Genomic DNA, 27,953 nt, shown 5'->3' with positions numbered 1-27,953 from the left:
AACTTAATTTCCTTATTTTGCTCAAGGCTATTTTGAGGCTCTCAAGACATGTTACTGTGAGCACCTACAATGTAATTAAGTCTTTGAATACCATGTATTTACCTTAAACTCTCTCAAAATTGTTTAATAGGTATTTTAATGAGAACATTTTTTTATTCCTTACTGCCTGAATAGCAGTTTTAATCATCTTGGCTAAAATTCAGATTTGCTTTGACTCCCGAAGCTTTCAAATTGTTCTCTCTTTTAATTTCAACTGCCAAACAGCCTTTCAGATATGGCAGGGCCTGACTTTCTGTAAAAAAAACCCCAACAAACAAACCAACAAAACCCAAAGAGAAAGTGCAGAGGAAGCTGATGAATGGCTACACTGTTTCCTTGCAGTGCGGTTTGCTGCCTGCAGACTGATCCGCCTTTGTGAGGGCCCAGATCCTCCGGAGGGAACCATCCGAAGGCAGATTTTGGTAAGGCTAATTGTGGGTGAGCAATGAGGTACAGTTGATCCCCCAGGGAAGTCTTCAAATCTCATGATGCTTGTTTTGGAGAGGGAGTGAGACATACGTGTAGTTCTGGAAGGGTAGTTGGTGTTTTGGCAGGAGTATTGCTGACTCTCTCTTCTCATCACTTGAGGAAAGATAAGATTGATGATCCCGTTTTTTCCCTTTTAAGAGTACAAAGTACAGGCTGAAGTGGGACCTGTATTTTACCTTGCTGAGACAGTGGACTTAGGAATGTCTGGTTAGCATCACATCTTTTCACAGGACAAAATGTGTTATGAGCAACACATTCATTTATTTCAGTACGTTATAATATTGTTGAGGAGGGCACCATAATTCTTATACTGCATCGAAGTGTTCAGGACTTCATTCAGAAGTGAGAGTTGCTGGTCGGAAATTGCAGAGCTGAAATACCCTTGTGCTGTGTTATATACACTTCAACAAGATGAGATCTTACCTTGCCTTTCTTGAAAGTGACTGTATTTTCACAAAGGACTTACCATTTTCTCCATCAGATGTCTATGAAAACTGGGAAAGGATGGATAGATGTTGGAAGAGCTGATCTTGCTGATGGATTTCTAGAGAATGCCGTGAGTGTAAGTTTTAATTTCCAGTTTTAATTTCTTACATACACACCTCTTTGTAAGTTCCTTGGGTGATGCCTGTGCTTTGTTTTCCAGAACATAGAGAAGCTGTATGCAAAGTTACGTAAGGGGAGCGATGGTGAAGCAGATATTCATGAGCACAGAGCTGATGTGGAGAATAACCTTTTCAAAGTACTCTCTTATCAAGCTGAATCAGTATGTGTTCTTCACAGTTTTCCTTATAAGTCACGAGAGGTATAGAGGGAAACTCTGACCCAGTTATTAGATACCTGAATGCTTGCCATTGAAGACCTGCTGAGGGATATGTTTCCTTCACTTAGATGTAAGATAGCAGATCTCGTGCTTGCATTCAGTGTTGCAATCTTTTAATGATTTTTAATTTCCCCTGATTTATGGCAGTCATTTTTGCTGTGGTGTTTATATCTTCCAGTTCAGATTTGTTGCTCTATGATTTGGCTGGCAAGGCTGTTTGTAAAATAAACAGCTGCCTGTATGAATCATAAATGTGTCAGTTCCAACAGTGTCCTGTGCTTGGCTGAAGAAGAGGGGTAGGACTGATGTGGAGCCTGGCTCCCCCAAGCTGAGTTCATGTCACATGTACACTTTTGCTGTGTGGTCACTCAGAACACTCATCATACTGTATTTATATTTGCAATTAGGCTGATGGAGGTATATGAAGGTGGTATTCCTGGCAGCACATAGCCAAGGTCCATATCTAACAAGTATTTGCACTTGTACAAAGTCTTCTGCAACTTACAACTTTCATGACTCTGGAAACTCATGAACATCCTCAAAGCTGTTAATATTATATGCCATCAGAGATCCTGCTGTCCATGAATACCCTCTCTTCCATGACCTCATACATGCTACTTTCCACGTATGAAGGCTTTAAGCAGTGGGAAAATCAGTACAAAATTACAAGATCTGGAAATAGCGATTTCTATGGTGTTTGATATTTTGTTTAAAGTCTTAACCTCTGGCATCGTACAGCAAGGTAAGAGTCATGGTGATAGTTTTTAAAAAAACAAGCCTGGCGCAATATGAGAGAGGTATGAAAAAGTGCTAAAGGTTTTCTAGGGCATAAACAAGACAAATTACAGTAATTCCAAGTATGTAATTTAGAAATTCTAAGCTTTGTGAGGAATTGCTGTGCCTGACTGAAGTGTCTGAGTCCTTTATCAATGCTGTAGAGTATGAGAGACATAGGAGTGTTAATACAAGAAAATGTAGTTTCCTGCTTTTGTTGATCACACTGCTGACCCCAGTATCTAGAAGGGGAGTGGTATCTCCAACATTCTCAGGAGCTGCCCTAAACAGGCCAAAGCAGTGCCCAGAATTTTTAATTTGGTCATGGAGACAAAAAGGAGAGGTGGTGTAAGATTTTCTGAAATGCTGTATCATCTTAACATCTGAATGATCTTGTCCCATGCATTTGGCCTTTGCACACTGCCTAAGGACTGCAGTGATTTTCTGGATGACTTTATATATATATATATATGGAAATACACAGAATTATTACAGCACTGTAAGGACAGATATCTAATCCCCAACCTTGCTTTACTGCGTGTGAAAAACCCAAACCAAGTCCTATTTTAAAGAATCAGTCTTGTAATGAATTTTAAAGACCAGTGGCACACTAACAGCTTGTTGGCTTGCTCTGCTGCTTTCTTAGGCGGTTGCTCAAGGGGATTTTCAGAAAGCAATGAGGTGTGTGCAGCGCTGCAAAGATATTTTGATGAAATTGCCAAAAGAAGTAAGTGAAATCATTCCTTTATCATTCCAAACTTCAAGAACCTACTTTCCTCTCTACATGTTAAGGAATGACATGTACCATATAAAATTTTGAAAAGTACTCTGAACTGTGTGTCTCTTGTGGTTGGTTGCCTCTGAGATTTTCTTACTAAAAATTTTGCTTGAAAACAGCAGGCTTTTTTTTTTCAAAGTGAATTTTTTATTCTTGCTTCTCATGGTTGAGAATTTGAAATAGAATGATAAACTCTTCCTAAACAATGAGAAGACAAATCTACAAGCAAGGCAAAAAGATTTCTGAATTGAATATGCCACTTGCTCTTCTACAGAACCAGCTGCATTTTACATCTTGATCTTGTATCTTTGTTTGTACCCATGTGAACTTTTGTCTGGGGTCAGATGGGACAAGAGAAGAGCTGTTACTAAGTTTTTGATATGCAAGTCTATTACTACCCTCAGTACTAATCTTAATTTTCATGAAACTGTAGAGGCTTCCCATTGCACTAGACCGTGGTTTTTGTATTTCTTGTGACACAGATAAAACAAACTATCATAAGCAGGCTAATTCTTTGTTGGCAAAGATAAAAGTCTAATATGTTTATATCAGAATAAACTTTCCCACATTTATTTTCTTTTGCTTACATGTTTTCCCAGTACTTAGGAAACACTTTGTTCCTGTCTCTGTAGGCAGTAGAATTCAAAGAGGCAGATGCAAATTCTGAAAGGGAAGTATGGGAAATACCCTAGAAGATTATTTGGGTTTTTAATCAGTTAAACTCTTAACTGATTTTAAATTGGGTTTTGTGATTTGCAGGCCTTGTTCAAGTGCATCTGAGTAACTAAGTCAGTTGCAGGGGTCTGGCTTTGATTTGAATCATAAGAGCAGAGCTTCTTACTGTGAATTCTTGAAAATGCTCACTGGGGTCTTTGCATTCCTGCTCTCATTTACTTTTAACTGAATTTAATCCTTTCCGCTTGATCTCCTTCATTAAACAGTATTAAACTTCTCATGATAAATTCTCTTCACAAACCAGGAGCACTGATGCAGACAAGGGAAAGGTTTCTGATCATGAGAGATAAAACTTACTTCTGGTTTAAAGAGAGAAATAAGAAAAGGGAAAGAGCTAATGATTGCTGAGTGAAACTTTTGGATTGCTGGGTAGCTGTCAGTCCTTAACTCTGCCAGAGTCCCACTGCACCAGGGAGCACCTGGAGAGTATCCCAAGGAAACCATTGTGTTTCCACAGTGATGTGTGGCACCCCAGACCAACTGGAGAGGATTTACAGCTTGTGGATCACCAGTAGTCTGTGAACCAGTACTCAGTACAGTCAGCTTTTTGTTCTGGAAAGAAAACATTCACAAGTGAACTTACGAAAAATAAGGGGTTCACATCTGAGAGTGATCTTTTTTTGTGTTTGTGCTTACTGAGTCTGTGCTTTTGCAAAGAAATAATAAATTTGAAGCAAGATGTTGTGCTACCTTTCTCATTTTTGCCTGAGTCACTTGCAAGAAACATCATTTATACTTGGGAAAAAAAAAGTTACTGCAGAGACAAAATGGATGTAAATATTGGCAGCCTGCTAGCATATAAAATGATTTTTCTGTCTCTTCTTTGGGTGACATGTGACAGCTGCAAATAATTTCAAAGGAAAGACAAGTTGTTATGAACAGATGTTGCCAGGGCTGATTGGTAAAGCAGAAAGCAACAGTGCTCTGAATAAGCAAGCATTCAAAAATGGTTTTCTCCTAAAACTTTTGATGCAGATGATTGTTTTTAACCCCAAAGAGACATGCTGGGAAGAAGCCTATCATGGAAGAGATAGAGTCCTCTTCACTTAAATATATTAAACTTTTTTTGTAATTTTTAAAAATGAGGTTGTAATATTCCAGTTTTTCCTCTCAAGTTTTAATTTTTGTTGTTTACTTTACACAGTTCCAGTGCTTTCAGTGTGATTTATTGAGGAACTTTATGTTCCTCGTGTGTTTCAAGATCCTGCTGTTTTGTGTGTCCTGGACTGGTTAATGATGCTTCCCTTTCCCACACAATTATAGTTCCATTTTAGTCATGTTCAATATCCCCTTGTAAAAGGCCAGAAGTGATAACTGTGGTTATTTCTTTGAAATAAAATGCATTTTAAAGAACATGAGACTGGAGTTCCACAGATCTAATGATGTTTTACAAGAACGTTATAGAAGCAGGAGTCTTTTATTGCAGACCTGTTACCTGTCAATCCTCTGTTACAATTTTGGAGTGGAAACCTATGAATCCAAGAGGTATGAAGAGAGCTCCTTCTGGCTCAGGTAATGTGCAGGGACAAACAAAATAAAATCCTGCTTTTGAGATGTAAAAATATATGTGAAGGAAAGGGGAGAGCAAGGGAAAGTAGAGGCCTAATTAAAAATATGAGAGTAAAAGATTTTAGCTGAACCAAATTAGCTGAGCAGATACTTTGTGGTGATCATACTCTGTTGCCTAAAATTTATGTCTGCTTCCCACATTGATTTCCAGGTCATTAGAATGAAATCTTTCCATGGTTCTCATCAATTCTCTCCCTAAGGCTTCTTCAGAAAAGATTATTTTCCTGAAGAGGCTGTTCCTAGTTCTTGTGCCATTCATAAATGACAGTGAAGGGATTTGAAAACTTTGGAAGAGAGTAGATGAATTCTTCTGACCAGTTTCAAATTGATCTGTTTTAAACAGTATTTGAATTTCTCATGAAGAGGTGCTTCACTGAGAGCAAATCCATGACTGATGAAAAACACAAACATCAAGGTGAAAAAGGAAATGTTAGAGATGGGCTGGGTAGGATCCAAATAACTATTGTGGTACTACTAAGGGTGAGAAAAGGTAGGCTGTCAGGAAGAGTATCCTCGTGCAATGGTCACAGCCTCAGCACAGAAAATTTGGGTTTATGTCTTCTTGTTCTTTTTCTTTTAAATGGTCAGAAGAAAATCAGTGGCAGCGTATAAAATCCAAAATAATTGTGGTCACATATGTTGTCACAGAGGATTTGTAGAAATGCTTAGAATTAATTACAGATAGTGCTTCGAAGATAATTTTATGTTTTATTCTTGTGGAAAATGAAATACCAAATCCTGATGACAGAATTTGAGGAGGAAATAAAGTGAAAATAATGATCTGGCGAAAGAGATGTGGCTCCATCTAGTGGGTTAAGATTTCTCTGATCTGAGAATATATTAGATCAGGAAACAAATGCCCAGTTATTGTTTTTCTTTTTAATAGTTCTTTATTTAGAATCTGGTTTTGTGGAATCACCCCAGAGTTTTCTCCTGAGTGGTCCTTTTAAACATTTAGAGGGTGAATGGGGAATCGTGACTCCCAGGTTCTGTCTCTGCTATTGATCTGCTGTGATCTTGAGACCAGTCATGAATAGCTTTTGTGTCAGGTGAGAATGAGAACACTTGCTTCTACAAAATCTCTGTGGTTAAAACTGATAAAGCCTACTGAAATGTAGAAGATGTTACAGAAGGTGCTGCAACAGGTTGAAGAAATTGAGTACAATTTTTGATGTAAAGGTAGAAAGGAAACAAAATTTCCTGTTCTCTGGTAAAAGTGAGAACTGAGATGTGTGAATACTTAATTTGTGCAATTGATGTGGTTTCTAACCGGTTAAGAATAGGAATATTTTACCTGTCAGAAGACTGACTGAATTTATCTCTCTTATCCCATTTGTTTCTAACTTTCACTTATTATTGACAGCCAGAGTTATGACATTGGGAAGATGGACATGAAATATTCTGTTGGCAAAGAAATGCAGGTAGGAAATAGAGAAATATCTGCTTTCAAACAGGAGGATTTTGTTAAGCTGACTCCAGTGTATCATCCGCCTCTTATGTGCCAAACCTGACCAGTGATTTCTTGGCCTCCTTTTTAGAGTTTGCTATGAAGTTTGGCAGAGTTGCAAGTTCAGTTGCTATGAGCATCAGTCTGAGAGCTCAATCACTGATGAGTGCCCTTAAATCACATTTGAATCTAGACCCTGAAAGACCATCTCTTCTTCTCTTCCCTTTCTTTCAATACATCATCAGTTACAGCTGTGTCATTTCTGATAGATGTTTGTCTGCCTCACTGAGAAGTTTATTAATCCTTTTACTCCCCACAGCAGATATGGAAATTTTAATCTCTTCCTCTTTATATAAGTAATTTATGTATTTGAAAGCCATTATAATGTATGTCTTTATCTTGTTTGGTTTTGTTTGTTTCTTTGTTTGTTTTTCTCTCAGTGAAGTGTGTCCCTCCTGTTCTTTCAGTTTCTTCTTTCACTCTGCTTTTTCCAGGTCTCTGATTTTCCTTGCTACCCTTCTGTTCTCCTCTGAACTCTGTTTGATTCATGTCCTGTGTGTACTGCAGTGCTTTAAGACTGGCTATGTTTCAGAACTGAGCCATCCCCTTATATGCCTGATACCAGGCAGGCAATTTTTTGACTCAAAGAGCTTTTATTTTTCATGACCTTAGAATTTAAGTGTTTTCTATTCATATGTACGTTCATATGTGGCTATTTCTTTCCTTTCCAGGCTAAAATGCTACGTTTGTTAGCCACAACCTATTTCGAGTGGGATTGCACTCTACACCTTGACAAGGCACTGAAAGCCATAAACTTGGCAAATCAGGTATAATGTGTTCCTCTTTTTATGGATTGCAATAGATGAAACTCAGGCATTTATTAACATAATATGGGCAACATTAAACACTTGACAACAGATGGAGGTGTAGTCTTCCTTACTTTTTCATACTCCTAAGTACATTTTTGTGCTCCCAGCTCTTTTTGTAGAGGAATACTTCTTTGCATGTAGGTGTAGAGCTGCCTTACTGCCTCCTGTGTATTAACAGTGAGGCCCTTTGGTGATGACATGACTAAGATTTCTCTGACGTGCTGTGTGAGTCGACACAGAGAGGCGGCTGAGACAGCCAGGAACCCACAGCTGACACACAAAGAGTAAATTCATTTCTGTTACCTCCTTAACTGGGGGATCCCCAAAGCCACACCCAGGCAGAGGCACATGGGAGGACAGAAAGGCAAATTTAACTTGGGGCCATGCCAGAGGATCACAGGCGGTTCACACGGGCTTATCAGGGCTTATCACCTGCAAGGTCACTGGAGCCATTTACAGTCACCAGCCTTCTGCTTTGTGACCCCTTCCTCCCAACACCTGTATTCATGACAACTATACAAACAGAGGAACTGCAGCGTGGGCCACCTCAGATTTATACCAGTTTTTCTGCCCCTCTTTTCTTGCGTTGGGTTATAATGGATAAGTCCATACTGCTTTTTGAGGTCCCATCTGTACAAATATTTGAGCAAGCACTAGAGTTCTGTTTTGAAAGCTACGTCAGTCTTATTTCAAACAATTGGTTTAGCTATTGCAGTTTACTAACACGACTGTATTTCTTCTGGAACCTGAAAAATGAGGTGCATAAGCATACCAGCTACCCTGAAGGAATATATCTTATATGTCTAAGCAGTCATTACAGTGAGGGATCTTGACCTTGTACAAATTCTGTTTCCCATATAAGGACTTTAATTAATTTCGTGCTTCTCTCTGTTCAGGTTAGTGTAGAGTAAATAAAATTTGAAACATTCCTATTTGCCTTTGGTTGGCAGTTTAAAAATTTTCATTGTCTGTTTCATAAAAAACAAGTTTTCAGTATAAAATTTTGTTTTAAATGAAAGCTCAAATTCATTTTTCCACATGCTGTTAGAACTTTCAGACAGATCATGATGCATGAGCTCATGAGATCAGGATAAAAGTCAGTGTATTTTAGTTATTCAATTAACATGCTACTACAGTATAGAAGCCCTTTGTCTTTTTCTGTTGTATTTATTATCACAAAACTTTTTGAGATGGAAAGTGTTTTTATCATAATTTTTGATAAGTGTACATTTTAATATTATATGAGGGTGTGGAAAACTAGAAGAAAATGTTTATTCTAGAGCCTGAAATGTGCAGTTTTAGGAAGAGCTGTAGTATACAGTCTTCATTATTTCCAGTTGCTTCCATTGTTGTTTCCTCCTAAATTTCTTCTTCTTCTAAGCAACTTTGAATTCTGCTCATATTAATTCTAAAGTAATCCAGCCAATTCACACATAGGAAAGAAGGAAATATTTCTATCATTGGGTATCGTTCAGCTTCTATTTAAAAGTATCAAAACCAGGCCACAGCAAAATGAAAATCATACATCTCTTGTTTAGTTGTTCTCATGGCCTTTGGCAGTATAAGAATAAATAATAAAGATGCACATTGCAATTAGGAAGAAAATATTACGTAAGTTGCCTACGTCTTGCTTCAGTCATTAAAATGGAACTGAAGAGTACAGTGGGGAGCATGTGATTTCTTAATATTTGTCTGTGTTATGAATGTGCTGTACTCTCACAGGATCTGTGTTCTACAAAGAGCTGTCCAAGTAATGTGTTGTTTTTCACTGTGCAGGAGGATACTCATCCAGCAGGGTTTTTTTTGAAAGTTAAAATTCTTCTTAAAAGTGGAGCATCAGATGAAGATATCAATGCAGGTATCACACCTTTGTTTAGGTTTCATACTAAGATCCTGTTACTCCATATCCAAGAAGACTGTGTTGTACACAGGAAAAATAATCCTTTCTTGTGTGCTTTGGTGGAATCTTCATTAGTTAAATGTCGTGCTGGTTTTGGAGTGTGAGACATAGTGGTCAGTGTTCACAAAGGAGTTATCCAGATGCTGATTTCAGTTTGCAATATGATCCTGCATGCAGCCTGAGCACTAACCTCAGTCTCAAGTCATTCCTCCTGGATAAGGGTGGGATATTTTGATGGAAGGCAGCAGGAGGCAAAAGATTGTGCTACTAATGCAGCCAATGCTGTTCCTGTTTAAAGAAGGAGGACTAGAATTCCAGAGCTGTCAGTCTGTCACCTTTCTGTAGTACTACATTAGCTGTACTGGGAAAGTCAAAACACAATAGACATGTTTTATTCTTCCTTTTGTTTTAGATCTATTATATTGTTGTTGTTTTTTTTTCCATTTTGTTTCTGTCTTTGAAAGAAGCTCTAAGAGCTAAATGTTAGTTTGAGTAGTTAAGTGTCAAAGTTGATTAAATAATCTCAAGTGTTTTGTGTTCTGTCTAGCTCTCGCAGAATTCCTGCACTTGGAGATGTCTTTAGACTTCTGTTTGAATACTGCCAAACTGCTGCTGGAGCATGGAAGGTAGGAAAGCATCATTAAGTGGGCTAAACACAATGTTTGGAGTTTGTAGGTGTTCCTTTGTAAGCAAAGAACATCATATTTTACAGTGATGCTTTATTTTAAATAAAAGCTCACTGAGGTAAGGTAAACAGTTTTGAGAGGGAGCCTGTCATTTCTATAGCAGGTGATACTGATTATGACAGCAACAAAACAGGGAGTAAAATAAGTTTAGTGGCAGTCTGCAGTGCTGTAGCCTTACTTTGGAATGATTAAGATTCCCTATGTAGTTTTAATATATGTCTGGAATTATCAGACTGAAATCTTCCTTCTAAGCAACCCTCAGAATGAGTTTGGGGTCCTAGAATCATTCTTGTGAAAGGCAGTAGAAGGATGAACAAGTTACAGCAAAATAAATAGAGGCACTAAATTTCCCCCTGTTGAATGCTCCCTCATAATTACCTATGTATATGCTTCTGTCTTGAAGCAAATGGGAGGAGTAAACTCCCTTGTGAATACGGTGGAACAAGTAAGTGCTAATAGGAAGCTGCCACTGAATAGATGAACTGTAATAAATTCATACCTTGCTTCATTCTGTCAGTGTGATTGAATGAGAAACATTCTGCACGGCATGAATATGTGAATGTCTAGAATGGAAAATTAACAGCTCTTCTGGTGCAGCCTCTTAAAAATGCATCTGTTTGAATAGGGAATCAGTTGGTCTTGATTTTCTGAAATCTGTTCCTGAACGATTTGAATCTTCACCTGACCTTGGAAAAATTACCCTGCTCCACATCGAGTTCCTGTTGCAGAATAAGAGGGAGCTGCTTGCTAAGCAGAAGATTGAAGAAATTATTATAGGTCTGTATCCGTCTTTTGCTGCTGTTTACTGAAAGCTGGATGTGGTTGGCTAAGGTCTTGAATTTTAATTTTCACTTTTTTTGCTTATTCTCATCTTTCTTTCTCTTTGTGTCTGTTTTCCCTTATGTTTCTTTTACATGGCAGCTCTCAACTTCATAATGAATGACAATCATGATAAAGCTCAGGGTTAAATTCATTTGCTACAGCAATTCCTTCTTCTTAGTGTAGCCTGTGTGACTGACACATGTGGGATTAGAAACATTTACCAGAAATTCTGTGTAATGTTAATACTTTGTCCATCCAGCCCAATATATTTTTGTTTTTCAGTATTAAAACAGGTTGCATGTCCTTGTTTGAGCAGCTGAATAGCAGTTTATTTTTCATGTCTGTGGCACCTGTAGCACTGTAATATTTTTGGACTGTCAGATCTGCTGTAAAACAGATCCTGTCTCACACAGCATCAAGCTAGGAGCAAGAGCCACATTTACATTTTTCAAGCTTGAAAATATTTTTCTCTTACCTGTGGGGTTTTTTTTTGGAGTTTTGTTTGGGTGGGTAGGGGTTTTTTATTTGATGGATGTTGTTGTTTGATGGAACAAAAATGAAGCACTGGGTCTTGACTGAAACTATTGCTGTGTGCTATGCTGTGTTTTTTTGTGGTAGGCTATGGGACAGTCTTTCTCAGATAGTTCTTAGATGCTTCTCAGTGTGCTTGGTAAAGTTCTTGTAAAGTGATGATTTGCAGTATCTTTTCAGGTCATTATACTGGGAAACAGCTGTTGCCTGAAACCTTGAATCAGCTGCACATCATCTTGTGGGACAGAGCTGCCAAACATTACGAGGTTTGGGACCAAACAGTAGTGTTCTTATTTATATCAGTGAAAATGAAAATCTCTTTCTGACCTCTTTGATATGTCTATTTTTGGTTAAAGTGCAAACTGTTACTAAGATCCTTGTTCCAGCTGGCACTAGTTTTATTTTCATCCATCTGGTTGCTGTTTTCTGTTACAAAATCAAGTTTCAGGTAGCCTCATCTCAAGGTTTGTGCATGGGAAGTTATGGCTAGAATTCCTTCTCCAGCTGGACCCCTGTGTGTCTGTGGGGCCTGGTGGGATTCATGCAAGGGTACTCAAAGAGCTGGCTGGTGTCATTGTGAGGCCTCTCTCAATGATTTTTGGATGGTCTTGGAGATCTGGAGAGATCCCAGTTGACTGCAGGCTGGCAAATGTTATCCCAATTTTCAAGAAGGGCAAGAAGGACGACCCTGGAAACTACAGGCCTGTCAGTCTCACTTCAGTGCCTGGTAAAATTATGTAGATTATTCTGGGAGTTATTGAAAAACACCTGAAGGACAATACAGTCATTGGTCACAGCCAGCACTAGTTCAGGAGGGGGAAGTCCTACTTGTCAAACTTAATTTCCTTTTAGGACAAGGTCATCCACCCAGTTGATCTGGGAAGCCAGCTGATGTAATCTCTTTGGATTTCAGTAGAGCTTTGGATACTGTCTCTCACAGTATCTGGACAAATTAGAGGACTGGGCACTTACAAACTGTATGAAATGTAACAAAGGCAAGTGCCAGATTCTGCACCTGGAGCAACCTGGATGTACAGACAGACTGGGGAATGAGAAGCTGGAAAGCAGTGCCATGGAGAGGGACCTTGGGGTCCTGGTTGATGGCAAGTTGAACATGAGTCAGCAGTGCCCTGGCAGCCAGGAGGGGCAACCTTGTCCTGGGGGGGCATCAGGCAAAACATGGCTGTTCTGGGGGAAAAGTTACACTAGAATACACCTGACTCTCTCAATCTTTCATTTTGTATGAAGTTTTTTTAAATAAAGATTGGGAGGACATAGGCAGTTTAATCACCCAAATAAGTTTGTGTTTGTTTGGGTTTTTTTTTTTTTTTTTGTTCTGGTTTTATATTTCCTAGGAGAAAAACTATTCTGAAGCCCTTCACTGGTACAATTATTCTGTCAGCTTCTACACACCTAGGCAGATAGATCAGAACTTGGCCAAGCTGCAGAGGAACATGGCTTCTTGCTATTTTCATCTGAAACAAATTGACAAGGTATATTTAGTACATGTGTAGACATATTTATGTATTTATTTGCATTGTTTTTATTTTGTAGCTATGTCATTGGGACTAAATTTACATCTGTAGAGAAGTGCACCTGCTTTACCCGCCCAGGCTTTCTTGGTTTGGGGGTGTTAAACCTCACAGTTCAAAGTGACAGAAGGGAGTTTAATATTTCAGCATTCTCAGGGCTTCTCTTGCTTTCTGAATCTATAGCTCTGATTTTGAGGAATTGGCTCTTTCCTTTCTGGTCATTGTCAGCCTTCAGTGCCATCTTCTGGTCTCATCACTTTTCTTTCAAGAGAGGATGTTGCCAAACCAAACTTGTTGAGTAATTATATAAATATCAACAATGTAACCATAACATTTTGCATATCTTTTTAGCCCTTTTCTGTTGCAAATTGTGTACTACTAGTTTCAAGATGTTTTTGTACTGATTTCCTTTAATTTTTTCTGTGAATAGGCTAAAGAGGCAGTTAGAGAAGCAGAGAGGTGTGATCCAAACAGCATCTTTACTAAATTTAGTGTCTATAAGATTGCAGTGATGGAGAATGACACTGATAAAGGTAAAACTTGAAAGATAAAGGGTTCACTATAAGGAGAAGAACTGCTAAATATGTTAGAAAATACTAAACAGATTTGGACTGTTCATCTTGAGAAAGACACCATAGAGGGTTGCTAGAAGAGGGTCTCTGAAGTCATTGAAACTGTCAGGCTGCAGATTTAAATTTTCAGAGTGGGTTGTTTTTTGCACAGAGCTTGTGAGATGTAGAGTCCATTGCTGTATTTGATATTGTCTGGATGGAGCCTCTGGCTAGGAAGTCTTAATCTTCCCATGGGCAGAAGTTGTAGTAGCAATCCAGGGTGAGAAGCACTGTATGCTCACTGCTTTTCATATATTTTCCTATCCATATACAATATAAAAAAGGATACTGAGCTAAATGAACCTTAAAGGAACCATTATGACTACTCTTAATTCCTCTGGACAAGTAAAGCCTGGAATTACCAAAAAAACCATGAATTACTGAGATGACTTGCAGAATGACATATCTCTGTAGCCTCTTTCTGTTTTATAATGAGTTCTGCTATTTCATATTTTAACGAGAATCTGAGCTCAAGTAATGAAAATTGAGAAACACATGAAAATTGAGAAGCACAGTCTCTGCTTACTTAGAATACAGAATAACACGCAGATCTTATTTTCCAGTGAGTTCTCTGCCAATTAATTCTTCTCCATACATCTTTTAATGAGAGCATAATTTGTTCACATAATATAGAGTGGGAACCACAGCACAGTGTGAACATAAAAGCAGTGGCACCCTTAGCATGAGCCAAGATGTGGGAGCTTGGAATGACGCCCAGACAGCGTATTAGAGAAAGTCTTCTGTCTTTGGTGACAAACAGTTATTTAGCAGAACAAAAATTAAGATGTGAGATGAGTATCGTTTGTATGGCATCCTTATTTCCATAGATTAGTAGCTTGGAAAGCTTTTTGGCACCTCCTTAGGAAGAAATGCAGATTTGTGGAGAAGTGCTGGTATGATCAGGTTTTCTTGTCTTGGTTTTTCATTAAAAATAAACAAAAGATTACAGCCTTCCAGAAGTCATTAAAACAGTAGAACTTTTCACCTTCCAATTGCTTCCATAAAAAATGTTATTTCTTCCCTATGTATCTTTCAGCTGTGGAAGCAGTAGTTGAGATGGGGAAGCTGGCAGAAAAGACATTGCAAAATGAAGACAAGCTGGGAGTGGATAAAAATACAGGCACTAACCTCCTGAGTTTGGCTGCCCAAATTGCATTAGAGGTAAAGCAGATAATGTTGCCTTTACTTTGCTTTGTTGATATAAGTAGGACAGCTGTAACCTCTTTAACCTGGCCTACTTTTAATATTTCTCTGTATTTCATGAATTTCTAAGTATTTCATGCTTCTGCGACAAAGGTCTCACTCCACTGTGTTGTGTAATGCAAAATGGAAATTCATTTCACGTAGAAAGAAATGGTATCTTTTAAAATTTCTGCAGAAGAAGAAAGGATTCTGAGTTATAAATGTTGGCAACTGGAAATGACATGGTGTATTTCTGTAAGATTTTCCTTAGCAAAATGTTACATCTTCTTCTGCCTCCGGGGTTTGATCTTTGACGTGAGAGGGGGAACCTGTGCACAAAACACACATAAGCCAACAATGAAAGAATGAAAAGTCCTTTGTCCCTCCTGTTTGCCTCTTGGTTGGTGACTTGAGTGATGTCTGAACTGGTTGATTGTGTTTTAAGCTATTAGGGCTTTGTTCACAGCCCTGTAAGGCATGAAAGCCTTACCAACCTGTGCTAGTCCTGTTCTTGCCATGGGCTCTCTGTGCATGGGGTCGTGTGATCCCTCCTTAGAGTTTTCTCTGCACTCTGAGGCAATTCTGTGCAGAATCCTTTGTTCTTTTTCCTGCTCGTAGACTGCACAGACCTCTGGAATATGTTGTTGCTTTGGGGTTGGTTTGGTTTTTTATTTTTTTTTTTTGTTGTTGTTGTTGTTGTTTTGGTTTGGTTACTTTTTTTGTAGTGACTGAGGTAGTGCAGTATATACAAAACATGTTTTAATTTCTTTTCAGAATGACCAGCAAATTGTGGCTATCAAAGCTTTGGAGTATTTGTCTGAACATTTACAAGACTACCAGCAATTATTTGCAGCCTTAAAGTAAGAATTCAACATATTTACAAGGAAGTAGAAATTTTTCTGGTTTCTTTTTGAAAAACATTATAACAAGGAAAAGTGCTTAGATGAAATATTATTTAGCAGTCTTTTTAGTGCTGCAGATGTACCTCAAGCCTCAACTCCTGATATCTACAGATGTTGCAAGTCTCTCCCAAGCAAATTATTAGTTGCTCTGAATGTTATGATTACACTATGGTGTGAACATGTGACCAACAGTGATTTTAATGGAATTGCAATAATATTTTTGGTGAAAATACCAGTTAGCTTGTGTCCTCTGATAAAGTGGCATCTTCTTGAAATATTCCATCTTGTTTATAAAAACAAATATTGTGAGACAGATGTATTTATTCCAATATTTACTTAAAGCCTTTGTTAAAGTACATTTATTTTAAAGTACATTATTTACTTACCATTACATGCTTGCTTACTAATACATGATTTAACAAAGTGATATACAAAACAAGGCAATGGAGTGGGAAATAGCACAATCTTATTCTCAGTTTGACATTTTGAATTCTTCTGTGAGTTCCATGGGCTGATAGCATAAGGAAGAAAAGTGGGATCCCTTCTGGAAAATTAGGACAGAGTACACTGTTGAAAAAAAAATCTTGTTTCTTCATTGCCTTTTTTTCTCAGATGTTTGGTTCGTCTGATGTTATCAAAAGTCATGGCAGAAAAGGAGGAGAAAAGGTGAGTCCATTTGCAAAAACATTTTCTTGTTGTACAGATGATGCAATGTTTTCTTGCTGGGCTTCTTTTCCTGCAGACTAATCAAGAGATCATTTTTTATGCTAGTAAAAAGTTCACCTAGCTGACTTCCCAGCTTGACCTAATGACATCACATAGGAACATATTTTCTAGTTGTATAACCTTTCCTTTAAATATTTGCTCTTTGCCTTCCTCTCTAATGAATGCATCAGACTGTCAGGTATTTCTAATGGAGGATGTGAGCTAAGCAATCTCTGTAAGTTTGACACACTTGTGTGATATCTTTCAGAAGTTCTGGGTGAGAAGAATGAATACATCCATAATTATGGAGTTGTATTCCAACATAAATAATGTGTTCTGTTGTGAGAAAGCTAATCAATTTTCTGAAACTTAATTTTTCCTCCATTCTAGAGATGAAGATATCAATTCAATACTGACTTACTTGAACTTGGGTATGCTTTTGTTTAATTTACATTTTCTGGAGTTCTTCCATATGTGAACATTTTATGATATGATTAGGTCCCTACCAACAAAATGTTTGGACTCCTTTTGTCAGTCCCAGTTCCCAACTTCCCACTGAAATCAGTGGAAGCTAAAACTGGACATTCAACAGTGTTGTGAAGTTGGATCTCAGTGCTACAGGGTTTTGCTATCGAAAACTTGCAGTACTACTGCAAGTAGAAGAGAATGAAGAGTAGAATTAAATTAATTAAAGGTTCCTAGAGGAAAGGCCTCAAACCTGTTATTAAATTTAAAAGCCCTCAAATTCTTGTGAAATTAAGTAAAACTTCTCTGCATAAGACTTCAGTGTCAGTAAACTTTGAAGAGGCTGTACTTGTCGGCATCTTCTATAAAATGATGTTTGAGGCACCTTTTGATGTTTCTTTTTATAAGGCTTACAGGTGAAAAATATGAGATTTAAATTGTGAGAGTAAGTCTTCATCAGGAATTACATGGGAGTTTTGGAAACCTCTGTTTTGCAGTGTAATGATTAGGCTTGGAAATGTTTCTGAACATACAAATGTGAACAATACATTTTCTGCAGCTCACAAGAGACTTGCTGAGTCTTTCACGGAAGAGAAATTTGCGGGGGACATGAGGATCCTTGAGGCTCACTGGTTTAGAAAAGTTGGTAGGTTGCACTCTCAAAATCTAAACTGAATCTCCTCTACCTCCTCTTAACCAGACCTTAAGGAATAAAGAAGTGTTTAGAGAGGTAGTAGATTTATAAAACTTGTCACCTTTGGCAGTCACTGCCTTAACTGGTCTTAAAAGTTCTCCTGCTGCATTTTCTGTTTTCTGAAACTGTCTGACATGATTTGTGTTTTAAGTCAGTTATCAAGACAAATACTCACACAAGGTGTGTTTGCCTGAAGGGGTAGCTGATGCATTATTCCTTTCACCACAGGAATTGTTGTATATGTCCATGGTACCACTCTTCACAGTTTACCACTTTTCTCTTAGTTACACCTTCTCTACCAAGACTCTGTTACAGAGGTAAAATTTAAAATCAGGAAAATAGAAAGAATAACATTTTTCTTAAATGTCTGAAAATAAATGCTGCCAAGAGCAATAAAAAAAACCCAACAACCCTTACTGCTGATCCTGACTATGCATATTCTCATGTAGGCAAAATAAGAATTATGGAGTTCAGATGAGTGTATTGGTGTGGTTGGTGTGGGCTGAGTTTATCTCTGCCACTCATACAGACTGTCTTCATTTGTCCTTTAAATCAGCAGTCCTGGAGTTAGCCTTGAACTGCAGTACAGTGTCTGAAACCTAAACAGCACATATTATCACACATGAAGTGTTTTCTAGTGGAAAATGCAGCTCCCATGGAGCTACACTAAGCTTATCAAAAGTGTTGTCTCTGGATCCTCATTTTGCAATCTTTGTTACAGTGCTTTGGTAAAGAATCAGTGTGCTTGCTGTCTATAAATAAAACCAATTTCTCAGAGTCTTTCTTCTATCAGAACATACAGGAGAGAAAACAGCTGAAATCAATAACAGAAGACACCTGCTTTTGCACACATCCTCACAATGTAACCATGCTCCAATAAAGAGGAGCAAAGTGGGGAGAGAAGCAGCAGAGGTCAAATACATTGACCATGAGCATGAATGGAATCTGTGGTGACCATGACCTTTCCAAGACAGCATTCTTACTCACAGAATAAACAAACTGGAGACTACAAAACCATGTCCTAGTGGATAAATTAATGTGAGAGTTACTGTAGAATCTGAGCATTTAATTGGGTCGGGTTCTCATACATAAATCATTTGATTGTCTTTAGATTCTCATCCATTTACTACTCAGAGCTGTGTGCTTAATTGCCCTGTATTTGACCTTGCTGGGATAAAATGAAAAATGTTTCAAGATGTGGGTTTTTTTTCATTTTTTCATTTGTCTTGGGAATATTGTTTAACACTTGCATTCATTGATATGCTAGCTTAGTTTACTAATTTAAGAAAATGCTTCTTCCAGTTCTTGCTCTTGTGAGCAGGGTGTGTGGTAGGTGGGATACTTGGTTGTGATGAAATTATCAAGACAAAATTTGAAAGCATGAACAAGCTATTTTAGCAAATCACTAATAACAGTATTTCTTACTGTTGTTAAATGAGCTGTTGATGACATTTTGATTAAGAAATAGAATTGTAGAATGTGAACTGCTTATTACTAGAATTTGATGGGCACACATGTAACAGTGAAGATTTTTATTCTAGTCTCTATTTTTTTATGTCTTTGTTAGCTTGGAACTTAGCTGTACAGTTCAAGGACAGCCCTGAAAAGATGAGGGAGTTTTTTGTACTGTCTTTCAAGGTACTTTTGCTGATAGTGTCTCTAATTGAGGAATATTTTCATCTGTCTGATTCTTTTAGAAGTCACATTCATGTTTTGGGTATCTCCATGGAGATGTGCTTGTGTGCTCTGAAGGAGATTGACTTGTAATACAAAATGTGTGCATTATTGTCATAATCTTACATTCTGTTGCTCAAAAATGTAATAGGAAACTTAGACTTCAGTGAGAATTTTCTGAAATAAATGGATTCTGATGTTTGGGAACTGTATCATTAATACAAAATGTTAAGTGCTTGAGTCCTAATCTCCGTGCAGAACTTCTTACCAACACTGTCAGTTTTGCATGTGTTTGTAGAGAGGGAACTCCAACTCTGCTTTACACTTTATATTTAAATAATCTTTTTGTGTAATTGCACAAGTAAAATTGCAATATAACTATATACAACTCGTGACTAACTCCAGACAGTGTCACAGAGGAGAGTCAGCAGTCATCTGTTCACGAGCAAATTGCTTTATAAGGGTAAAATTCTCATTACCTTTTCCTATTTTTGGTGTCAGTTGTCCCAGTTTTGTCCCTCTGACAAAGCTGTTCTGATTGCTCAGAAGACATGCCTGTTAATGGCAGCTGCAGTTGATCTGGAAATGGGGAGACAGCAAGTAACACCTTCAGAACAGGTAGGGCAAGTTCTGTTAAATATTTCTCTCTGTGCTGGTGTAGCATTTTTTTTCTTTTGGTTTTGGAGTCTGTTATTTCGTTCAGAATGGGATATCATGAATGTAAGCAAGGGAACATTTCATAGTTAATTAGAATCAATGCACCTTTCCAGACAATTGTAAATGCTGGATTTCTGTAAATCAGTTCTGTTGACTTCAGTGGATTTGAAAAGATTTATATCAGCAAAGGGTCATGGCACTACCTTCTCTTACATGAATTTCAGTTTACTGTGTATATTATGTGAGGAATCTGCTGCTAAACGTGGGCTGGTCAGACAATTACTGCTGTTGCTAGAAGCCAGTATGGTTGTGATAAAGCTCACAGTTTATTTTTGGTTTTATGCATATGTGTTTTGGTGAGGGGAGGGCATTGTGCTCCCTGTGGTAGGAAGATTAAGGAAAATGCCCAGTGGTTGTGAAGGAAGTACTGAAGTCTGCTGTGGAGTGATTATAAAACTTACTCCTGTGGAGAGCGATGCACAGTCTCACTAGCACTGTTTTATGCTTGGGAGATAAAAAAAAAAATAGGCCCCATAGGAACATGTATGGTTCTTTCTGGACCAATGGAACATTGTGTTTGTCTGAGATGTGGAGGTCTTTGAAAAAGAGAAACACCCCCCCCCCCAAAACAGCAACTGGTACAGGTGATTTACTAACTAGGCTGATTATTAATTTTTTTTATAATGAGATATAAAGGTGTTGTTGGTTGTGACATAATCATTCCTTTCCCTTTTAAAACTGTGACAAAAAAATGTCTTCTTAAATTCTGTAAAATAGATGGAGCTTTTTAGCCAGGCCCTTCAACATCTTCAGACATGCAAGGAGATCTGGAAGGTTCTGAAATTAACAGGTAAGCTACGAAGTGTGGCTGTTCAGCACATGTGACTCTTAGAATTAGTCACTATATTCATGAAAAGTACAGGGTGTAGGGAGCTGCTGTCTCAGCTGAAGGGTGTGGAAGCAGATAGATGACAATATGATAAAAGAATTGGCAAAGCCAACGACTGTTTTTTGTTTGTCATTGCAGGCTTTTTATTGTAGAGGTGCTGTGAAGTGTGGAACAATCTTTCAGAGTGAGGTTGGGTTGATGGTTCTGGCTTAGATGTTAAGAAATTCCAAGCTTTTTGCTCTAGAGTGGAGTCACTCTTGCCCTGTTCTAATGGTTTTACCCTTTTCCCACATAAGGCATTTCAGAATGCAGATGATCCTGGACCACACTTTGAAGTGCCAAAATCCATCCTCTGTTCCCTGACTATTCCATGTCAGTTTAAATTAGATATTACTGGAGACTGACGTGCTTTCAGCTGACATGCCAAGTTAGCCTAGCAGAGGCATGCTTCACTTTTTTTGTTTTGGTAGTAAACTTCTTCCCTTTTAATCTGCCATCCTGAAATTCCAAAGGGTCGATTGTCTCAGGAACAGGAACACAGTGGAATTTCTCCCACAGACGTCTGTGAGGTGGCAGCCTGGTGCTTCCTTCTCCTCTTCACTAGACCCTGGTGTTTGTATCAGGTTTACCTGATACAGTTCTGCTGTTCTCCCACCCTTCTGCCATGTTTAAGGATTTCCTGAGGGCTTTTCTACCAGAAAGGGGTCAAGTCCTGTAGAAGAATTTGCAGCAGATGGTGACTTCTTCTGTAAGCTGACCTGAGCTGGTGGCCTTCTGTTCTCTCTCTTACCTGCCTGTGAAAATGGCTTCTCTAGTACCTATTACCTTGCCTAGGAGGGTTGTATTAATTTAGCCAATTACAGACAATTCAGATTATTTGGTGGGGGAGGGAAGGCATTGTGGTTGGGGGGCTTATGCTTTGGACATCTAAGTTTTTGTCCAAGAGTGCTTCAGAGTTCCTGTCGTTGCTCTGTTTTAAAACAAAAGTTGCTCTGTTGTTAAATCTTAGTGGTTTTCCTGCCTCTTGGGAGCAAAATTTATACCTTATAGTACACCACAAGGCTTTGGGGAAATTCATCATTACATACAGGCTGTTCTGTCTCTTTTGCAGGGGATTTTGCTAAAGACCCAACAGACACATTGTTGCTGCTTTATGAATTTGAAGCAAGATCCAAACTGAATGATCCATCACTTCACAACTTTATGGAGTCAGTTTGGGAGCAACCACAAATAGAGGTCAAGACACTAGAAATCATTGCATGTAAGGACTGCATTTGTGCTTTCATAGGTCTTCAAGTCACAGGAAAAAGCTTTTGTTTCTCTTTCCTATCAATTTGGGGTGACCAGTATTATCATGTATTGCCCAACATGCAGAAAATGGGTCTAATGATATATATTCTGTCCTGAAGCAAAGATGCTTAGGATCTCAACAACATTAGGAAATCTGTATTTTGAATACCATATCACATGGATGAGGAACCAGAAATTTATGACAATCTTCCTTTCTAGACCCTGAAACATTCATGTAGATTGTGAGTCTAGAAAAGGTTATTCAGGTAAACTTTGACAAGCTCCAAACTGGCAAAGGCCAGAGAATGACCCCAGCTGATTCATGCCCCAGTAAGAGGTTTTAGGATGTGGACTTTTGGTAGATACTTTAAGTATATTTAAGCATATTTAAGCTATTAAGATAGCTTGAAGTTTCAATTTGAAATTAGTGTAGTCAGTTTGTAAATAGCACTTCTCTGTACTTTCATCACAAGGTAATGAAAACCTCCTTGAGAATCTAGAGTAGGATCCAAGAAAGATGAGTAACATTTAGAACTACCATGGCAGATCTTTGGAGGGTGTTCTGTAGGGTTGCATAAACACCTTCTGATCTCCCTTGTCCTAAGGGAGTAGCCTTGGAGACACCAAACTGATATCCTGCTCCTGCCTAATTTTTCCATCCAGATTTTCATGTTCAAGGAGGCAAACAAAATTCTTTACTTTGGGCAGTTCCCCCACCCCAATATTTTTGGATTACTGCACTGCAGGTAAACAGCAGTGAGAGTACTTGTAAATTATGAAACCTGCTGTGCTTCTGCCTTGTCCTCTTTGATGATGAGCATGGTAAGAAAGAAGTAGAGAAGCACTGGTTTGTGACCAGCCCAGGTATTAAGCAAATCTCTTCTCAGTTGTTTATCACAAGGGATCTGGCAATGTGCTGTAATTTATTTTAGTTCCTTATGAGATTAAAGTCTGACTTCAGTAATTCCTTTTTTTATTCTTCTCTATTTTCTTGTACTTTTAAGCTTTAGCAATGGAATCTCCAGCTCGGTATCCTGTACTGTGTAAGAAAGCTCTCAAGAGTGCACTAAACCTTCACAGAAAGCAGACTGTCATTGATGCTGTGAAATTTAGGTTAGTGTTATCACACAGCTTTGCCATGAGCCTGTGACTGGAAATGCTGACAGGGAATTAAGCCTGCAATTTGAAAAAGGTGGACTGTAGTTTATGTGCAAGGTTCTACTTCTTGCTGGCCAAGGACGACTGTCTCACAGATGTGTTAACTGCAGTTTGCTTGCTTAGCATATTCTCTGGCACAGTCTTATTTCCAAGAAATAAATCTACTGAGGAAGAAAAATGAAAATTGGATCTAGAAGAGGTTGTTTCTTGTAAGGAAGGTGTTCATTTCAAATGTTACTCTGCAGTAGTGAGCTAGGTATTTCAAAGACAATGAAGAGAAATGAAGGGTTAAGAAAGCCCTGAGTTGAAAGTTAGTGATACAATGCCATAGTACATTTGTGATTTATTTTGCTGGGTACTCTGTCAGCTGCTCCTTATGCAACCTGAAAGACAACCTGGTGTATGTTCTTTCTCACTTGTGTCCCACAAAGGATTTTTTTCCTCCTTTCCAGGTTCTTTGCAGTAACCCCTGGGCAAAGGCAACTGTTAATACTGCCTTTCTCACTTCACACTGAGGAAGACAGACCTGTTTTCAGAAGCCATGTGTTTGTTTTTGATTTTCTGAGGGTTTCCTTCTGTGTTAGAGACCAGCAATGAAAATAATTAAGTACTGCTTGCCTCTCTTGGCTCTGTTTTTGCATAGTTTGTTTGAGTGAGATCTGATACAGGAAAATGGATGTTTCTGCAACAAAAATGTGAGTGTAGTAAGCACCAAGGTAGACATGTCTGTCTGACAATCACAATACTGCTCATACTAAAAAGTAGCTGTTTTGTGCACATGGTATTGAATGTTTCCTCTCTTACTTTCTTTCAATTCTCAGCAAATGCTTACATAGCTTGATTAATATTTCTTTGCCGACTGGATTAACAGACTTGGAGACCTGTGTCCTGCAGGAGGTGTGGGACTACTTTGAAGATGCTCTGAGTGTAGTCAGCAGCACAGTAAGTTGAACAGGAAGCCAAGAGATGGGAGATGATCCTGAGCACACTGGGAAAAAATTCTCATTAGACTGAGAATAATTAGTAAACTGAACATTATATACTGTTACATGTGGAGCTGCTAAGACTTCTTCAGTAAAAGATACACCAAAATTACCTAAAAAAAAATGTCTCTTGGATATTTATGACTGCATTACAAATTTCCCTGGATTTTGTAAGGGTTTTTTTGGAGATATTTAAGGCCAAATTTTCAGTGGCTAGTTTAGAAACATCTTGAGCTAGAAGATCTATCTTTACTCCTCTTGCTTTCTACGTTCTTATGCTGAGTATGTGTTTTAAATGCAGATTACTTTTTCAGATCAGTTTAAACCATCTAAAATTTGGATACCAGTCTTGCTTTTTTTTCTAATCTCTTTTTTGTTAAATGTTTTTGGGAACTTACTATGTTACTGTTTTTTCTGGGTTACCTAGAACTGGATTGCTGTGCTGTCAGTCCCTGTGGTACCTCTTGCCTTGTTTTCTGTGAGGACAGGTGTATGGAGAGTAAAATCTTTCTTTCGAAAAGCATTTCTTACCCAAGGAATTGCCCTTGGCTTAGGAGGAAAAAACCCGACTGTTTTCCCACTCTAAAACTGAACTCTAACACACTCTTGACTTGTCAGTTTTAAAGTGAAGTTTCTATTTTCTGATGAGCTGCTGTTTCTGGTTTGCCACCCCAGAATGCTTACCCAGAGATGGAGATCCTTTGGTTGATGACAAGAGCCTGGAATACAGGGATATTTCAGTACACTGTTGGTAAATACAAGGAAGCTGAGCAGTGGTGTGGATTGGGAATGCGTTTCCTCAATCATTTAGGATCTCTGAAGAAGAGCTATGAGGGCCATGTAAGTGTACACAGGGGGATCTGGGGATGTGGGATTGGATGTCTGGCCTGAATTTGAGACGTGGATCTGGGTGAAGAAACCAGTAGTGATGATATCTGAAGAGTTTCAGGAGAAGCATGGTACCTAAATATTTTGGGGGAACCTGATGCTAGAAGATTTTTTCAAAGAGAGGCCAGAAAGGTTTTGATAGACAATAGAAAGAGTAATGTAATGTCCTTTTATAAACTTCTGTTTGTGCCATAGGAGAACCCTTGTACCTTTGCCTGCTTTAACTAAAGTCAAGTTGCTGTACCAGCTTACTTAAGTCAGCTGTTGTATGAATACTTTGAAGCTTGGTTTCTAGTATAATCTAGTGTTTTATAAATAGGGTTTAAGCTGATGTGAGTGAAATCCTTAAAGCTCATCTTTTCAGGTGTAGCTTAGCCACTTCTGTGAGGGAGAAATTTCAGAGCCAGTACCTTTGTAGATGACACTTTGCAATGACACTTTTTTTTCAGTCTTTCACAAGTAAGCTTCTTTCTACAGTTTTTGGCTGGTGCTCCTGTCTAGATTGCAACACTGCACAGCCTGATTGGTGTCACCTTTCATTCTCTTATGCACAATCTGGGCAATCAAGGGCTGGCTGTAACTCTAAGACCATTTTAAATATGTCAGTTAAGACAGTAGGAGTTGAGATCACTCCCTTCCAACCTCAACATCAACCCCAAGTTCTGTGATTTGGTGAATAGGTTTATTCACTGATGTAAGACTCGGATGTAAGCTATGCTTTATGACACCTTTATTAGGTTGCACTGATTTAACTGGTTTTTAATAAGCTATTGTATTTAAACCTGAGCCAAAATCTTTACATCAACCTGATATTTCAGGTTTAGAAGCTCCCACTTATTCCCTTGCTTCTGTTCCCTGTCACTTTGTTATATCTAGTTGAATGATACAGCTTTATCCATCCTTGCTGACAACTGTGGTGCTTATATTCTCCAGATGATTGGTCTTTATAGTGAGGTTCTGGACAAACTGGACAGAGCAAAAGGATTTATTCCAAATGAAGAATAATGAGAGGCACAACTGCAAAAAAAGGACAGCAGTCTCTCTTGGAAATGTTCTGCTGAATAAAACAACCGTTAGCTCTGCAAAGGCATGAGGTCATGGGAGCAGTGGAAAAGAAACCAGGATCTCCTTCTTGTTGGCAAAGAAGTTATGTACTTTTTAGGGAGTGTTTATTCAATAAATGTAATTGTTTCTCTCTAGGGAATAATTTTCATTCTCCTGAGCTATTTAACAGTTAGAAATAAATATTTAACAGTTAGAAATAAATATTTAACAGTTAGAAATAAATATTTAACTTTTTCAGGAGATGCGTCTGCTGTTGTGTAACAGGCTGGTTTAAACATCTGATTTTAGTAGAAAGTGGCGGTGAGAATGATAAAAGTATTCCAGAAGTATTCCATCTCCTCTGGATGTCATAGCTGCCTTGCTGCATAAATATTTATCAGGTCACTTTAGCTTCCAGCCCATTTCAGCGTGGACAAGAATTCAGAGCTGGTTGCTGCTTTCACAGTCAGTTAGGACAGACTGTGAGCTCAAGGAAAAAGCCGAGGCTTTCACTGGCACTGGTTCTGGGCTGCTGTGAGGGCTCCACCCTCCCTTGGAGCTCACTGAGTGCGTCCCAGGCAGCCCTTAATTGTTGTTCTCAGTTCTGACTTGCACACACACATGAACAGGTAAAGGTGTCACCCTGGACCAGGTGACAAAGGTCATGTTTACCCAGGAAGTGTCAGCAGGTAATTACATACAGCCACAGAAGGAAGCATTAGATGTGGTTTTGCCTACAGCCGGAATTGTTTGAATATTTTCCTTGGAGGTACTCAGTTTGATTTCTTTTATGCTACAGATTTCCCTAAGGAGGCCAGATCAGATCAGCCACAGGCTCTGCTGATAGTACTCACCTCTTCTCTCCAGATTTTCACATGGCACATTTTATTCCAGGCTGAGTATTTACACAGGGTTTAAGTAGGGCAAGAATTCCTCTCCTAGCTGAATCAGACTTAATTAGCTGCATTTGCAGTGGCCTTTCCCAGTAGGCAGCTTGTGTGCAATCACTCTGCTTTGCAGGTGTTTGCTGGTGTAGGTGCAGGCTGGTCCAGGTTATTTTTCTAGGCTAAACGTTGCTTTATAGTTCAGTAGCCCATCCAGAGTGACTGTGGGTTAATAAATCTTTTTAAGCCAACAACAGCTGACTTGGAAGAAAAAAAAACAAACAGTGCTGCTCTTTCCTCCCCCAGTCTTCTCTTTTCGTTGATCCCTGTTTTCTTTCAGCTGAGAGAGCCCGGGTGCTCATCCCTGGGTGTGCACAGATGGCTCCAGGGGGTGGCATTGCACTGTTTCCGATTTACACATCACTGTGGAAGCTGCAGGGTGTGCTGGATACCGGTTCTGGAACTTGCTGCTGAGAACACAAATGGATCCTCTAGGGCAGGAGGTCACAAATTTCCCCCCTTTCTGTATTTTGTGCCCTGTCTTTTTTTTTCCCCCCTCCAATCTGATAATTTCATAACTATTTGGAGAGGAGCCCCTTCTACCCCCTGTCAGCCAGAGGAGGTGGCTCTCCAGCAGCTTTCCATTGGGGATGGGCCACCTCCCCCCACACAGTCTGGGAAGAGCTTTGCTGTTGTGGCTGATTGAGCTGTTGAGTGTTCTGGAGGGGCAGGAAGGAAGAGGGGCCAGCCTGGCCACCAACACCTAGAATTGAAGTGGTCACAGTAATCAAGGTAATTGGCAGAGGGCTGAAGCTCATTAGGGGATTGGGCAGAAGCTTTTGTCAAGCAGTGCATGAACTAAGGGAGGAAACACCACGGTCAAACCTGTGCTGAGCCAAGTGTGGCCCCAACAAGGGATTGCAAGTCTCACAA

At 38.8% G+C, this 27,953-nt stretch overlaps 1 protein-coding gene across 3 annotated transcripts in view; it reads left to right on the top strand.

Annotated features, from left to right (window-relative positions):
* Positions 1–26,326, top strand: part of TEX11 (testis expressed 11) — a 29,451-nt gene extending 3,125 nt beyond the window's left edge. For 2 of the 3 annotated variants that reach the window (XM_032702299.1, XM_032702298.1), the window contains 26 exons: positions 382–461; positions 1,010–1,090; positions 1,175–1,294; positions 2,772–2,852; positions 5,065–5,150; positions 6,571–6,628; positions 7,386–7,481; positions 9,300–9,381; positions 9,971–10,049; positions 10,735–10,886; positions 11,643–11,728; positions 12,818–12,955; positions 13,425–13,527; positions 14,642–14,766; positions 15,562–15,647; positions 16,302–16,355; positions 16,785–16,825; positions 17,419–17,505; positions 19,121–19,191; positions 19,729–19,845; positions 20,662–20,734; positions 21,885–22,034; positions 23,068–23,176; positions 24,043–24,163; positions 24,880–25,044; positions 26,026–26,326. In XM_032702299.1, the coding sequence (XP_032558190.1) occupies positions 382–461; positions 1,010–1,090; positions 1,175–1,294; positions 2,772–2,852; positions 5,065–5,150; positions 6,571–6,628; positions 7,386–7,481; positions 9,300–9,381; positions 9,971–10,049; positions 10,735–10,886; positions 11,643–11,728; positions 12,818–12,955; positions 13,425–13,527; positions 14,642–14,766; positions 15,562–15,647; positions 16,302–16,355; positions 16,785–16,825; positions 17,419–17,505; positions 19,121–19,191; positions 19,729–19,845; positions 20,662–20,734; positions 21,885–22,034; positions 23,068–23,176; positions 24,043–24,163; positions 24,880–25,044; positions 26,026–26,097 (2,513 nt within the window). In that variant the 3' untranslated portion in view covers positions 26,098–26,326. Of the gene's footprint in view, positions 1–381; positions 462–1,009; positions 1,091–1,174; positions 1,295–2,771; positions 2,853–5,064; positions 5,151–6,570; positions 6,629–7,385; positions 7,482–9,299; positions 9,382–9,970; positions 10,050–10,734; positions 10,887–11,642; positions 11,729–12,817; positions 12,956–13,424; positions 13,528–14,641; positions 14,767–15,561; positions 15,648–16,301; positions 16,356–16,784; positions 16,826–17,418; positions 17,506–19,120; positions 19,192–19,728; positions 19,846–20,661; positions 20,735–21,884; positions 22,035–23,067; positions 23,177–24,042; positions 24,164–24,879; positions 25,045–26,025 lie in introns of those variants that run through there. The other variant, XM_032702300.1, reaches the window with a different exon arrangement.
* The last annotated feature ends 1,627 nt before the right edge of the window (positions 26,327–27,953 follow it).

Source organism: Chiroxiphia lanceolata, chromosome 14, assembly GCF_009829145.1.
Source record: "Chiroxiphia lanceolata isolate bChiLan1 chromosome 14, bChiLan1.pri, whole genome shotgun sequence".
In the NCBI taxonomy this organism is placed as follows: Eukaryota; Metazoa; Chordata; class Aves; order Passeriformes; family Pipridae; genus Chiroxiphia; species Chiroxiphia lanceolata.
Note: the sequence above shows the minus strand (reverse complement) of the source record. Positions and strands in the feature narration are given on the sequence as shown.